Source organism: Melozone crissalis, unplaced genomic scaffold (assembly GCF_028551555.1).
Source record: "Melozone crissalis strain CALT ecotype California unplaced genomic scaffold, PUWL_Pcris_2 ptg000114l_1, whole genome shotgun sequence".
NCBI lineage: Eukaryota > Metazoa > Chordata > Aves > Passeriformes > Passerellidae > Melozone > Melozone crissalis.
The window spans coordinates 900,813-916,505 of record NW_026535891.1 but is presented as its reverse complement, the minus strand read 5'-3'; the positions used below and the strand labels follow the sequence as shown (position 1 = coordinate 916,505).

The following is a 15,693-nucleotide window of genomic DNA, read 5'->3' as shown; positions in this document are numbered from 1 at the left end:
GACACGGTGGATCCTCCTGCATCCTCCTCCCCTGGTGGCACCGCGCGGTCCCCCTGCAGCCCCTCCACGCGTGACACAGCGTGTGTACCCTCTGCACCATGTGTGTCCCCACAGCAGCCTCCCCTCCGTGTCCCAGTGGTCCCCACACCACCCTCCACCCCTGTCACCGTGGGTGCCTCTCCACTCGTGTCACTGCGGGTCCCCTTGAGCCCCCTCACCGTGTCCTGGCCGGTCCCTCACATCCCCCATCCCACATCCACTCGTGTCACAGCGGGTCCCCGCATCCCCCTCGCAGTGTCACAGCGGGTCCCCTGGAGCCCCCTCACCGTGTCCCGGCCGGTCCCCAATATCCCCTATCCCACATCTACTGGTGTCACAGCGGGTTCCCGCATCCCCCTCGCAGTGTCACAGCGGGTCCCCTGGAGCCCCCTCACCATGTCCCAGCCGGTCCCCCCATTCCACATTCCATATCCACTCATGTCCCCGTGGGTCCCCGCATCCCCCTCGCAGTGTCACAGCGGGTCCCCTGGAGCCCCCTCACCGTGTCCTGGCCGGTCCCCCATATCCCACATCCCACATCCACTCGTGTCCCCGCGGGTCCCCGCATCCCCCTCGCAGTGTCACAGCCTGTCCCCCCCATCCCACATCCACCCGTGTCCCCTCGTGTCCCCGCATCCCCCTCGCAGTGTCACAGCCTGTCCCCCCCATCCCACATCCACCCGTGTCCCCTCGTGTCCCCGCATCCCCCTCGCAGTGTCACAGCCTGTCCCCCCCATCCCGCATCCCACATTCACCCGTGTCCCCGCGGGTCCCCCTCCGCACGCCGCCGGTCCCCGCCGCCCCGGTGGCCGCCGCCGCGGGCGGGGGTGTGCCACCACCGGACTACATCCCCCATGAGCCCGCGGGCCGGGCCGCTCCCGCAGCGCCCAGCCGCCTTCAAACAAAAGAGTTTCCCCCCGCGGGGCCGCGCTCCGCTCCGCGCCCCCCGCACCCCCCGCACCCCCCGGCGGCGGCGGCCGGGGGCGGGGGCGGCGGCGGGGGGACCGCGGTGGAGGCGGCGGGCGCGGGGCTCGGGTTACACGGGAAAGGGGCTTGGCCAGGCGGGGGGCGGGGGGCGGAGGGTCCTTTTCTCTCTCTCGTTCTCTCTCTCTGCCTTTTTTTTTCCCTTCTCCCTCCCGAGCTCTTTGTGTCCCCCCCCTCCCCTCCTCTCGCCCCCCCCCCCCCCCCCCAGCCCCCAGCCCCCTCCCAAGCCTTTGTTAGCCATGCCTAGCCTGGTAGTCCCAGGGATAATGGAAAGGAACGGGGGTTTCGGCGATTTAGGCTGTTTCGGTGGGAGCGGCAAAGACAGAGCGCTGCTTGAGGATGACCGGGCGCTGCAGCTCGCCCTGGACCAGCTCTGCCTGCTGGGGCTAGGCGAGCCTTCCTCCTCCTCCTCCTCCTCGGCCGTGGTGCTGGTGGAGGACAGCAACAACAACAACAATAACCCGCCGCCGCCGCCGCCGCAGCAGCCCCCGCCGCCGCCGCCGCCGCCGCAGCAGCCGCCGCCGCCGCCGCCGCCGCCGCCCCCGGCGGCCCCGAAGGGCTCGGCGGCGCCCAGCGCCGGGGCGGCGGAACCCAAGTTGTGCGCGCTCTACAAGGAGGCCGAGCTGCGGCTCAAGAGCAGCTCCAACACCACCGAGTGCGTCCCGGTGCCCAGCTCCGAGCACGTGGCCGAGATCGTGGGACGGCAAGGTGAGCGCCGGGCCCCCGGTACCCCGCGATGCGCCCCGGTGTGTCGCCGCTCGCCGGCCCCGGGACACTCCCCCCGCGGCCGCGGGGCCCCGCCGCTCCCTCCCGCCCATTGTTCGGGGCCGGGGCCGCTCGGCCCCGCCGGGGACAAAGCCCGGGGCTCCCGGGATGTGGGCGGGCGGCCGCGCTCCCGGCACGGCGGTGCTGGGGAACGGTGGCGTGGGGGCTCTGCGGGAACGCTGCGGGGGCTTGTCCGGCACCGGAGCCCCGCGCGCCGCTCCCCGGTTCTGCCCGAGAGCCGAGCTCGACCGCGCTCTGCTTAAGAAAGAAAAAAACCCTGGGAATAAGGCGGGGGAAGGGCGGGGGGTGCGGGCTGAGCCCGGCCCCGCGCCTCGGAGTCCCCCTTTGTTGGCCGGGCGGAGGGGGTGTGGTGGTGCCGCCGGGCTCGGTGCGAGCGGCCGCTGGAGCGGCTGGGAGCCGGGCTGCCGAGCTGCTCCCGCCGCCCCCCGGCAACGGGGGGGACCCCGGGGCGAGGGGACCCCGGAGCGGGAGCCGCCGTCCCGCGTGGGCCCCCCGCGGCCGCTGCCCGCGCGCCGCCACAGTGATGCTTTTGTTCTCCCGGCTCCGTTCGGAGCGAGGTGGAATGGAGGAGGGCTTTAAAAAAAATTACATATATATATGTATCTAGATAGATATATATATATATATCCCCATACCACACCCACTCTTAAGTCACCCCTCGCCCACCCCCACCACTCCCGGGTGTGCGGTGCGGGGCCCCGCGCCTCCCGTGGGCACTGCGGGAGTCGGGGCACGGCGCTGCCGAGAGAAGTTTTGTGTCGCTACAGAGAAAAAAAAAAAAATAATAATAGTGCGGCTAAGTGTTGGGCTTTTTTTTTTCCTTTCTTTCTTTCTTTCTCTGAACAAGTAACTTGACGCTCTGGAAGTGCGATGGGCAGAGCCTGCGGCTTCATGGGCAGATGCTCCCCTGTGGGTTGGGATGGAAGGGCCCTGAGCAGGGGGTTTGTGGGGGGGACACGGGGGGTGATGACCCCCAGTGCCCCGAGAAGGGCTGAAGTGGGCGAGGGGAAGCCACGGGAGAGGGACACGAATGGCTCCGTGCTGGACATCTCTGACGCTAGGGCGTGCGGCTGGAACAATGGGGCCTGCGGAGGCTCTGCTTGCTCCCAGCCCTGGAGCGAGGTCCGGTTCCACGGGCCGGTCCCGGTTCTCCGGGATGGAGAGCGGGCAGAGTGCGGGGGTGCTGATCTCCCCAAAACTCGGGGTATCTGCAGCAGAGGGAGCAGCTCTTGCTGTGGTGTTCACACCGGGATGGGGGAGATGGGCAGGAAGGGGTGAAGGTCTGGCCCAGGAGACCCCACTGGCCCCGATCCTGGTCCTGGTCCTGGTCCTGGTCCCGATCCCGATCCTCCCTTGGCTCTGCAGGCGCGGTGGGGCTCAGCACCAACTCTGCGCTGCTGTGTGTGTGTGAGGCCATGGAGAATCAGGCCCCCTTTGTTTAATAAAGTTGGGAAAGAGGATTCGGCAGGCGGAACCGAGGGGGAAATGTGCCAGGGCTGTTTTGTTGCAGGATCTCAGCGCTGCCCCAGACTCCTGAGAAGGGGGTGTGTGCTCAGAACGCAGCACGTGCCTCTTGTGTCCAGAGCCATGGAGAGGAACGTGGAGACCTGGATTTTTTCCACCATTTTTTTTGTGTGTGTGTGTGTGTGAGGGTTTTCCCACATCTGGGAGCTGGGGGGATGCAGCTGTGGCTGTGCTCCTTTGGCTGGTGGGGCAGATGGTGCAGCCTGTGCCCCACCACGGAGGTGGGTGGGATGGATCTTGTGCTGGGGGCTCCTTCAGCACGGTCCCTGGAGCTGTGGCTCTTCACTCCAGCACACATCGTGGCCCACACTTGTTTCTGAAGGCCTGCAGGAATGTCTCTGCTGTCTCCCGTGCCTTGTTTTTGTGTAGAAGGCCGGATTAAGAGGGTCTGGAGCTGGGTGTGGGGCTCCCCGGGGGATTGATTCCTGCACTCTCATGGATGCCTGACCAGGAATCCCAGAATGCCAGATTGACATCCCTTGGTGGTACTGCTCCTGCTGCAGATGGTTTTCTAGGAAAACAATTGTGTTTATGGGTACCTTTGAGCAGGGTGACGAACGTCTTGAAAAAGGGAGGGGGAAAAAGTAATAATGAAATAAAAATTATTTCACAGCTTTACTTGGTAACAGGGTTTAGCTTTTTCTGCAACTTATTATTTTCTGAAGAAACACACTATCCCTTCAGATTATTTCATAATGATATCAACCATCTATTAAAGTGTTCCTCACAGGCAGGTGTGGATATGAGAGGCCTGGATCTGGGCACAGGGACCTGGCCACAGGAATTCCACCTGCTATCAGGCCACCCCTCACTTTGCCAAAGCACTGAAAAGGCACTTAAGTGTAAATAATGCTCAAGCCCGATGTATTTTTATTGGAATGCCTGTAAGAGTGGTTTGTGAAGAGGTGTAATCGTGGCAGAGGGGGGTGGTTTCACTCCAAGCAAGGATGCTGCAGGAACTCGACCTGAGCCTGGCAGCTCCTGCTTTCCCCAGGAGCTGTGAACGTGCCCTGGAGGAGCCAATGGCCTGCTGGAATCCTTGCTCCGGTTTGTGCTGGGGCTGCTTTGTGCTCTGAATTTGAGCCACGAGCCGGCTGGGGTGGGGGACTGGCCTGGGGTGAGGTGGTGGTGGGCTGTGGAAAGGGGGATTGGTGGGAACTGGCCAGGCTGGTGCCCCAGGGTCCGTGGCAAAGAGCTGGGTGGCTGGTGGGGTGTGCCAAGGGCTGCTTTGCAACCCGGAGGGCAGGAAACCGGGAAAGGAAGAAGGAGGGGATGAAGTCACAAGAATCCCTTTGACTGGGCATGGTTGGTGGTGACATCCCCTTCACACCTGTCCCTCTGTGGGACATATCAGGGGTGAGTCTGCCTGAGTCAAGGCTCCTGCAGGTCACCCCCCTTCCCCTGGCATGTGTGTGAGCTCCAGCTGTGCTGGGTTTGGGTGACCAAACCTCCTGGTGTGCGCCATGGCACGGCCAGTGCTCCCTGGGGCCTGTGTGGCACATCAGGGAGCTTGGTGGCCCTTGTGTTCCTCCTGCCACCCCTCATTGTGGGTGTCCTGCCTGCAACAGCCTGTCCATGGCTCTGCTGGCTCTCACGGCCATGCCCATGAAATTGTAAGGACAAAGCACTGGAGGGGTTTGCAGCAGGTTTTTCTGGAGATGGTGGGGCATCAAGGGATGTGGGCTGAGATGGGGTGTGGGTGCTGGGAGCAATGCAGAGTGTCTGAAGGGCATCATGTTTTGGTTGTGCAGGCTGAAATTAGGAAGGGGCAGAAATCATCAGGCGCTGCAGCTCTTCCCTAGAAGTGACCCGAGGTGGGTGTGGATTAGCCAGATGAAGATTTGTATCCAACTTTTCTGCCTGCTCCCACAGGCAAGCTGGGCTGCTGTCGCTGCAGCCAGGGGAGAGGCTGAAGGGCACGTTTGAGGCCAGATGTTGTGGGCAGGGAGACATGGTGCTGGTTCTTTGTGTGCCTGGTGTGTGCAGGTGTCGGGAGAAGCCGTGGGGTTGCTTTGGCTTCGTGCTGCGCCCACTCCCAGATAAGACTTTCCCTGTAAGGATTTTTGGACTCTCTTAAGGATTTTTTGGTCCTTCTAAGGGTTCTTGGTCTCATCACAGTAATAGCATCCATTGTCACCTGTACTCACAGACACCCTTTGATGCAGCATCTCCCAGCCTGCTCCAACCAGCCTGTTGTCACCAGGAATGAAGATTATGCGAGAGAGGATCTTAACATAAATTGCTCTTTCTTGGCAAGGTGAAGTCAAATAACAAGAGGCTCCACTAAACCCAAGGTGATTGGGTTCTTTGTGTAGCTCCAAACATGCTCCAATGCTTTCAGCATTTAAAAATAGTCCGAGGAAGCCTTTTCCATTGAGGAAGTCTGATGATGGCAGCTCCCCCACCCACCCTGTGGAGGTGGATGTATGTACAGCATCCGAGGAGCAGCGAGGGGGGCAGATCTTCTTGTCTCCTTGTTTCATGGAAATCTTGGCTCGAAATCCACCCGATCTGCTGGGCTCTGAAGGCTGCTCCAGCAGCTCGGGATGGGCCCGAAAGGGAGGGAAAAGATTTGCCGTCGGTATCGGGTTGTTGCAAAGTGTTAACGAGAATTACTCCGAATTTACACCGGCGGGGGGGAAAAGTGCGGAGCGGCAGCGACTTTGTGCCGTTTGAACCGGAGGTGGGAGGAGAGAACGGCTCTGGGAGGGAGAGGGAGAGGGAGACAAAGGGAATTTTCTGCGAGGGAGCCACGCACGCTCCCCGCGCAGCGCTCGGGCGGCCGGCGCGGCGCTGACCGAGTGAACCGCAGCGCAGCCGCCCGGAATCTAGGGCAGTGGGGAAGCAAGCGGCGCTGGCACTGGGTGGGGGCCCCCGCCTTTGTCTGGCAGCCCCCTCCCTCGCTGCCCGCGTCCCCCCGCGCTCGCCGTGCCCCGCTTCCCCCGCTCCGCCCGGCCCCGGCTCGGCTGGAGCCGTGCGGGACCGAGCCGTGCCACGGGCACACCCACTCCGCGCCGGGGGCTCCGCTTCCCAACTTTGCTCCGGGTTGTCTGTGCCTCTAGGCTCGATGCTGTTTAGCGTTTTTTCCCCTTTTTCTTTGTGGTTTTTTTTTTTTGTTGTTGTTGTTGTTGTTTCATAAACAACTTTCATCACAATGTGAAAAAGCGTAAAAATCGCCGCGCTGGAATGAGGCAGTCGCTGGTTTTCCTGGCATGGTGTGCGTTGGGTGGTGTTTTTTTTTTCCCCGTTCTTGTAAACACAACTTGCATCATCAGGACAATAAACCCTCCGTGCAAAGAGATTTAGTTGGTCGGTCGTGGTCCTTTTGTGTGCATTTGTGGGGTTTTTTTGACACCACTTTCATCGGGTTTTCGATGCAGCAAAACCTTAGCCCACAGGCCGTCAGGAGGGTTTATTTGTGAAGTTCTTTGTGTGCTTGTCTTTTAACAAGGCTTTCATGTTAACGGGGGAAAGAATGCCCCACCTTACCCGAGGTAGCTGAGGGTTGTTTATTTTATGATCCTCTTCAATTTTATGACTACAACGGAAAAAAAAGACCAAGTTCTAATTTGCCCTTAGACCCTCTTGCACCCCACTAGCAGTGCCAGAAGGGACTGGTGGGGTATTTGCAGGTGTAATTTGTATCTGCGCCTTGCCAGAAAGGAGGAGAGGGCTTGAAAAGCTTTTGTCTGCAGAGACTACTTTGTATCTGATGAAAACATGAAATATCAGGACCTGGAGTGATTTGTGGGGTGTGTTTTCCAAAATAAAACCACAACACAGTCGATCAAACAAAAAGATGCAGCTTGGGGTTGGCTCTGGAGCTGTTTGCTGTGGTTGGTACAGCTCCCTTGGTGATTCCAGGGTCAGGGTGATGCTCCTGGCATGGAGGTGCCAGTTGGTGCCAGGTGGGAGCCTCCCGTCTGCATCAGTGGCAGAATATACCTGTGCAGGGTCTGGCCTTGTCCCAGCACCGAGGAGAAGGTCATCAGCAGGTCTAACTCTGAATTTTTACACCCAAGTGAAATTATTTGGGGGATCTGCTCCACAGACAGGCACAGCTGAGTGTGCCACTGCACTGTCCTGGTGGCATTGTCACCGTGGTGCTGTGCTGGGCACATCCCTTCCATGCTCTGATCATCCTCTGCCCAAGGATGGAGCAGCACCTTGGGGTAAACCCTGTGAAAACACACTGGTTTGGGGCTGCTCAGAGTGAGAGCATTTGGGATGGGTTTGGCAGCTAGATCAGCACCCTGGTGTCCCTTGTCTTTGCTGGAGAGGTGAACCAAGCTCCTGGAGCATTCTCTGTTGATTTTGATGGATTTGTTGCCCTGATGCAGGGGAAAGGGAGGGAGAGAAGGTCGCCCTGCATCCAGATCTCCCCCTGACCCCCCACCACCCATCTTGGCAATGTCTAGACTCAATTTATTTCTGTGTTTTCAGCCAGAGATGGCTGCTCTGCGGATTAATTCCAGTTAGCTGACTGGTCTGGGCACCAGAGGCTCTCCACTCCTCCAGGGTTTGGTCCTGTGTGGGAATGTTTGTGATGTACCCAGGTAATTTGCAAACACGTTTACTTTGAGTCAATTGGTAATCAGTGAAATTAAAGAGAAAAAAGGATGAGGGGAGGAACTGAGCTTACAGCCTCCTTCATGGAATGCTTTGGGATCTGCTTTATTGACAAAACCCAGGATAATAGAAGGTAGGCTGTGGAAACACAATGAGAAAGGGTTTAATTCTCTGTTTAATATAAAAATCTAAGTGGCAGGGGTCTGCCAGGGATCGACACACTGATGTCTGTGTGCTGCCACAGACATAGACCAAGTTATGTTTTTATGGGTCCCTTTCTTCCCTCAGCTTCATTTTGACACCACCTGCCAGGCAATCCCCTCCCTTCCACCTCCCTCCCTTTGAATAATCCCCCGAGTAAAATGCTTTGTTACACGGCGTTTTCAAATTTCAGTTATGCACGAAGGGAAAGTGTCAAAAACCACCCCATGCAGGATGAATTTTCTTTGGAATAAGCACATCGGGGTGTGCTGCCCATCTGGCTGGGGCCACATCCTGATCCAGCTGAGCTCCATCAGAGCAGGGGGATCTCAAAGGAGGCTCAGCCCCTTTTTAGTGTGCAAAGCAGTCAGGGATGGGGCTGAGATGGGCCCTGAGCCTTGGCACTAAGTGAGTAAATCACATGTAAGCCCAGCCTGGTTTTAGCTGATGTAAAAAACCAGTGCAGCACCCCTGGAAGTTGAGGAGTTCTCTGGATTTGGGCTGCTGATGGTTTGCCCATTGTCTGTGCCAGGTCAGAGCTGCTGGAGGTCAGGGCTGCTGAGCCCTCTGGGCTTGCTGGGGTTGGTCTAATTTCCTAGGAGGTGATTTTCTCCTGTTTTTAAGCACAGGATCCCCATCTGTCTGTCTCCACAAAGCTGGCTTTCCCGTCTGCAGGCCTGCACAGAGACCCTCCCTCCTCCCCCCCTTCTCACACCACCGACTGCACCACGCGTCCTTTTGTCCGTTCCACATCCTCCTTCCCCTCCCTCTCGCCGTGCTCTCTCCTTGCCCACCTTCCTTTTGCCCTTTTGGGGTGTCTTTGGCTTTGCTCCCACACACCTCATTCTCCTCCTCCCTCGGAGGCATCAGGGTGTGCCTCTCCCTCGATTTCCACCACCTTTGCTCCGTGCCCAACTCCCTCCCGCTCCTCCAGCTCGCGCAACGTGCTTACATTTGCCCTCATTCGTGTGGATTCCTTGCCACTGCTCCCTTCCATCTGTCCCCAGCGTGGAGCCCTGGTCCTTTGTCACAGCTCTGCCTGCCTGACCCTCCCTGTCGGCTCTGTGATTGTTTCCTGTCCTGCCGGGCTCACATCCCTGTCCCCCACATGCTGTCATTGTCCCCTTAGCTGAGAACAGCACGGAGCCCAAACCCAGCCCCAATCCCAGCCCCAATCCCAGCCCCAATCTCAGCCCCAATCCCATCCATGCCACACGCCTGCCCGAGGTCTTTTCTGCACAGGAGAGCGAGCCTGGCTCCAGAGGCAGAGCTCGGGTCACTGCGGAATTCCACGGAGCTCCTGCAGCCCGGGGTGATGCACGGGGAGGCATTTTCAGCTCGATGCTCGCTGTGAACACCCCCCCTGTCTTTTCCACGCGATGCTCTGGTGATATCCCTGGGGAAATGGTGGCATCTCGGTTAATCTTCCTAAGATGGAATCTCCCTCTTTGGAGAGGGAGGGAGCAGCACAGGAGAGGGGCAGGGAAATGTCTGCCAGCGGTGGGGCAGGGACAGCCCACCCTGCCAGGGCTGCCAGAGGGCACGGGTGACCTCTCGGGGATTTATGCAGCTCTCCTTGGGATGCACCTTTATTATTTATTATAATTTATCCTACAGTTGAGTTGTGCCTTTTTCCTATAGTTGAGTTGTGCCTGGCTCACTGAGGTCCTGTCCTCTGAGTTTCCTGGAGCTGACAGCACGCCACTGCGTGACCACTGCTCCACATGGGCTGTTTGCAAACTTTACTCAACAAAGCATCACAAATGCACCTCAGGGTGCAAACTCCGGGGAGTAACCCATGAGCTATGCTGCGTTTGGCAAGGGGTGGATTTGGTTTGGATTTGGGGATTTTCCCAGATCCTTCTTTGTGGCATTTCCGTTCCCCAGGAATGTGGAATTCCAGTTTCAGGGATGGCTTGAGTGCAGCAGCGCCGTGATGTGGAGCGCTGAGAGGGAATTTTGTGGGAGCACAAGGCAGGAGACAGCGATTCCTGCTCCAGAAATGGGAAATGAGGCTCGGGGAGCTGAGGTGGCTCTGAGGAGCTCAAAATCACAGCAGGAGTTGACAGTGAAGTTCTGATTTACCAGCGTGTGTCCCGTGCTGCTGCCAAGACCCTCTGAGGGGCAGCGGGCTCTCGGCTGTGCCAGGGGCTGTGTGGGGCTGCACTTGGCCAGGGCTGTGCCCGGTGCCCGTATGGTGCCATGCCCGTGCTGTGCCATGCCTGGTGTCCATGCAGTGCCATGCCTGTGCTGTGCCCGGTGCCTGTGCTGTGCCATGCCTGGTGTCGTGCCCAGTGTCCATGTGGTGCCGTGCTGTGCCCGGTGTCTGTGCTGTGCCTAGTGTCCCTGCGGTGCCATGCCCATGCTGTGCCCAGTGCTTGTGTGGTGCCGTGACCGTGCTGTGCCATGCCTGGTGCTCACACGGTGCCCGTGCTGTGCCTGGTGTCCACGTGGTGCCATGCCCGTGCCGTGCCTGGTACTTGTGTGGTGCCATGCCTGCTGCCCACGTGGTGCTGAGCCCAGTGCCTGTGCAGTGCTGTGCCCATGTGATGCCATGCCCCATGCCCACGCGGTGCCGTGCCCCTGCTGTGCTATGCCCGGTGCCCACATGGTGCCACGCCCGGTGCTTGTGCGGTTCCGTGCCCCTGCTGTGCTGTGCCTACCGCCTGTGCAGTGTCGTGCCCATGCCATGCCCAGTGCCCACATGATGCCATGCCTGGTACCCATGTGGTTTCATGCCCGTGCTGTGCTGTGCCTACCGCCTGTGCAGTGTCGTGCCCATGCCATGCCCAGTGCCCACATGATGCCATGCCTGGTACCCATGTGGTTCCATGCCCCTGCTGTACTGTGCCTACCGCCTGTGCAGTGTCGTGCCCATGCCATGCCCAGTGCCCACATGATGCCATGCCTGGTACCCATGTGGTTTCATGCCCGTGCTGTGCTGTGCCTACCGCCTGTGCAGTGTCGTGCCCATGCCATGCCCAGTGCCCACATGATGCCATGCCTGGTACCCATGTGGTTCCATGCCCATGCTGTGCTGTGCCTACCGCCTGTGCAGTGTCGTGCCCATGCCATGCCCAGTGCCCACATGATGCCATGTCTGGTACCCATGTGGTTTCATGCCCGTGCTGTGCTGTGCCTACCGCCTGTGCAGGGTCGTGCCCATGCCATGCCCAATGCCCACATGGTGCCATGCTTGGTGCCCGTGCGGTTCCATGCCCCTGCTGTGCTGTGCCCACTGCCTGTGCGGTGTTGTGCCATGCCATGCCCAGTACCCATGAGGTGCTGTGCCTGGTTCTTGTGCGGTGCCGTGACCCTGCTGTGCTATGCCCGGTGCCCATGTGGTGCTGTGCCCAGTGCCCGTGCGGTTCCATGCCCCTGCTGTGCTGTCCCCGGTGCCTGTGTGGTGCAGTGCCGTTCCTGTGCCATGCCCGGTGCCCAAGTGATGCTGTGCCCGGTTCTTGTGCTGTGCTATGCCCCTGCTGTGCAGTGCCCAGTGCCTGTGCGGTGCCATGTCTGTGCCATGCCCCATGCCCCTGCGGTGCCATGCCCAGTGCCTGTGTGGTGCTGTGCCCCTGCAGTGTCCCTCCTGTGCCATGCCCGGTGCCCATGCCATGCCATGCTTGGTGCCCCTGCCGTGCCATGCCCGCTGCCAATGCGGTGCTGTGCCCCATGCCCCTGTGGTGCTGTGCCCATGCCGTGCCATGCTTGGTGCCCATGTGGTGCCATGTCTATGCTGTGCCCCATGCCCCTGCAGTGCTGTGTCTGTGCCACGCCCAGTGCCCACGTGGTGCCATGCCCCTGCAGTGCTGTGCCCCTCCTGTGCCATGCCCGGTGCCCATGCCGTGCCATGCCTGGTGCCCGTGCTGTGCCATGCCCACTGCCCATGTGGTGCTGTGCCCCATGCCTCTGTGATGCTGTGCTCATGCCGTGCCCGTGCGGTGTTGTGTCTGTGCTCTGTCCCATGCCCCTGCCGTGCCCCTGCTGTGCCATGCCGGGTGCCCACGTGGTGCCATGCCCCATGCCCCTGTGGTGTCGTGCCCATGCCATGCCCGGTGCCCATGCGGTGCCAGCACTGTGAGCACAGCTGGTCGGGCTGAGCGCGCTCCCCGCCGGGCACTGCTGGATGCAGCGGCTGCCCTGGCACCTGTGAGCCCAGGGAGCTGTTTGTGCCAGCTCTCGTGGCACCAGGCTGCTCCAGTGCCACAGGTGTGGGTTCAGCTCTTGCTGGCATCCCAGGGGGCACCCCGATGTCACCAGCCTGTGTCTCACCAGAGGCACTGAGCATGAGTGGCAGCCCTGAGCTCCCGGCCTGAGAGGTGCTGTTATTTATCAGGATCTGTAGAAATAATAAAATCCAGCCCGGGAGCTGAGGAATCTGCATTTGGTGGTTGCAGAGGCAGCGTTTGCAGGTCACTGTGTGTTGAAGTGTGGTGTCAGTGGGGTGTGTGGAGGAAAAGCTGCTGGTGTCAGGTAATCAGAGGAAAATGGTCTTTTCTGGGGAGGGAAGGTGGGGTAGGAGGTGTTGGGGGACCTCAGAGAGGTCCCAGTGCTGTGTCCTCATCCTCTGGTTCTGTCAGACACCCAAATCCTCAGGAAACCGCAGCAAAGTGCTCACCTCGCTTCATCTGCACTGGAGAATCACAGGTTTTAACTTTCCTCTGAGATCTGAGCTCAGAGCACACCTCCTGCAGAGGAACCCCCAGCCTGCCCTGGAGCTTGTGCCAGAAATGCCTTGGGGCACCAAGTGAGGCTTCTTGAGGGGCAGGACAGCAGCAAGGAGGGCTCCAGGTGTGGTTTACAGAACTGTGCCACATCTGTAAGAACTCTTAGTTGTTGATGGCATCCTGGTGTCATCTGGGAACCTGAAGCCAACCAGCTGGATCAAGACGCTCCAAAAAAATCATTTGGAAGCCAAAACACACTGGAAAGTCTTTTGCCCTTTTTGGGAAAGCAGAAGGCTGTTTTCTGAGCTGTGGGGAGCTGGGGAATGGGCTTGGTGGGTTCTAGGATTTGGGGAATGGGCTCGGTGGGTTCTAGGATTTGGGGAATGGGCTCAGTGGGTTCTGGGATGTGGATACTGGTACACAGAAGCACCACTTGGCCAGGGATCTCAGGAGAGGGTCTGAGCACCTGGAGCAGGAGTCTTTGCACACGCCTGCTGTGGGGCTCACAGGAGGGCAGCCCTGCCCCATTTCTTGCTGTTTCAGCCCCAAAGCAAATCCTGGCCTCCTGCTACCCTTGGCCATCTAGCTCTGCTGGCATTTGCAGTCCTGCCATATCTGCAGTGGGGAGGCCCAAACTGCTGCATCTCTGCAACTCCCCTCCAAACTTGTCCCCCTGAAGTTCATGGTATTCACCCCAAAACCTCCTCAGTAGTACCAAAATCCTCTGGAGTCAAGGTGACTCCCCTTGGGAGCTGGCACAGGGTGGCCAAAGGCTCCACATTGGCAATCCAGGCTGTGGGACCAGCATCTCTCTGTTCTCCTGTGGCCTCCAGGCTGCCCCATGAGGGCATCAGCCCTGTCCCCAGAGCCCAAGGATGACCATTGTCACTGGGGGGCCACCCTGGGGCTCTGGGGACAGGCCTTGTCACAGAGACCACTGACACCTGGGGCGGATCCCCCATTGCTCCGTGGTGTTGGGGTGGATGGAGGGGAGATCTTAAGGGATGACTGCTGAGGGAAGGCAGTCGGGGGGGTTGGTGTGGTGGGCTGCAGCACACAAAATGGTGATCCCTGTTTTGGGGGATGAGGGAGCATGGCACTCCTGAGGGAGGGAGTCTGGGAATGGTGAGGGTGGACTTCCCTCTGGCATTTCCCCTTAGGGTTAGGGGCCTTTCCCTTGTTCCAGGTCCTGCACAGTGGCTGCCAGGTGGCACAGGAGATTGTGGCCTGGTGGGGCAGCCTCGTTAACTGCTGTGCCTTCTTCTCTCTCTTCCCAAGGCTGCAAGATCAAAGCCCTGCGGGCAAAGACCAACACCTACATCAAGACCCCGGTGCGAGGGGAGGAGCCGGTCTTCATGGTGACGGGGCGGCGGGAGGACGTGGCCATGGCCCGGCGGGAGATCATCTCGGCGGCCGAGCACTTCTCCATGATCAGGGCCTCGCGCAACAAGGCGGGCACCACCTTCGGCAGCGCGCCCACCCTGCCGGGGCAGGTCACCATCCGCGTGCGCGTGCCCTACCGCGTGGTGGGGCTGGTGGTGGGCCCCAAGGGAGCCACCATCAAGAGGATCCAGCAGCAGACCAACACCTACATCATCACGCCCAGCCGGGACCGGGACCCCGTCTTCGAGATCACCGGCGCGCCGGGCAACGTGGAGCGCGCCCGCGAGGAGATCGAGACGCACATCGCGGTGAGGACGGGCAAGATTCTGGAGTACAACAACGAGAACGACTTCCTCTCCAGCAGCCCCGACTCCGGCATGGAGAACCGCTACTCGGAGGCCTGGCGGGTGCACACGCCGGCGCCGGGCTGCAAGCCCCTCTCCACCTTCCGCCAGAACAGCCTGGGCTGCATCGGCGACTGCTCCGTCGACCCCGTCTACGAGACCCCCCGGCTGAACGACCAAAACGACTTCAATTACGGTTACCTCTTCCCCAACTACGGTGTGAACAAGCAGGATTTGTACTACGGGGTGCCGGAGTCGGGCGCCCCGATGTGGGCCGGGCAGGAGAACACCAACCCCGTCTCGGTGCTCTTCTCGAAGCAGCAGCGCTCCAGCAGCACCGGCGCCATCCACCCCAACTCGCACCGCTCGCCCTCCTCCTCCATCCCCGAGCCCGGCCTGTCCGGGCTGCCGCGGCGGTCGCAGGGGGAGCCCCTGCAGGGCTTCTCCAAGCTGGGCACGCCCGCCGCCGCCCGGACGTCGGTGGGCAGCAGCCGCGAGTGCATGGTGTGCTTCGAGAGCGAGGTGACGGCCGCGCTGGTGCCCTGCGGCCACAACCTCTTCTGCATGGAGTGCGCCGTGAGGATCTGCGAGAGGACTGATCCCGAGTGCCCCGTCTGCCACGCGGCAGCCACTCAGGCCATTAGAATATTTTCCTAAAAGAGACAGAGCAGGGCATTTGGGGGGGGGGGTGGGGGTAGGAAGGGAGAGCGGGTGGGATGAGAGAAAAATGATGATGATAATAATAATAATGATAATAATAATAATAATAATAATGACATCTGAAGAACAAAAAAAAAAAGAATGAAAGAATAAATTAATTTAAAGAAGAAGAAGAAGAAGAAAAAGAAGAAATGAAATTATTTTACAAGCAATGTATGTTATTTTTTAAAAAAATAATAAGTGAATAATAAAATTAAAATGAATAGCAAAGCCAGAAATTTTGAAGGGCGAACAATGCTCCAGCCTGCAATGTCTTTTGTAAACCAAGTACTCAGAACGCACACTCGGATCTCGCAAGCAAAGCAGTTTAGTTCAGTTTTTTTTGGTGGTGAGATTGGGACTTCTTGGCGATGACCAAGCCAGGCCACCTGGATCGACCGGGGAGGGAGCAGGGATGCAGGGAGGGCCCTGCCAGCCTTTCTCCAGCCACCTTCAACCTTTGTCTTGGCTTGAAGCCCCCACTCTCCTCCCCCCAG

At 59.6% G+C, this 15,693-nt stretch overlaps 1 protein-coding gene across 1 annotated transcript; it reads left to right on the top strand.

Moving 5' to 3' along the window:
- Positions 1-1,262: 1,262 nt before the first annotated feature.
- On the top strand, positions 1,263-15,157 carry MEX3A (mex-3 RNA binding family member A). The gene is made up of 2 exons (XM_054292775.1): positions 1,263-1,731; positions 14,049-15,157. Exons 1-2 carry the CDS (start codon positions 1,263-1,265, stop codon positions 15,152-15,154), a joined length of 1,575 nt encoding a protein of 524 aa, XP_054148750.1. The 3' UTR covers positions 15,155-15,157.
- The last annotated feature ends 536 nt before the right edge of the window (positions 15,158-15,693 follow it).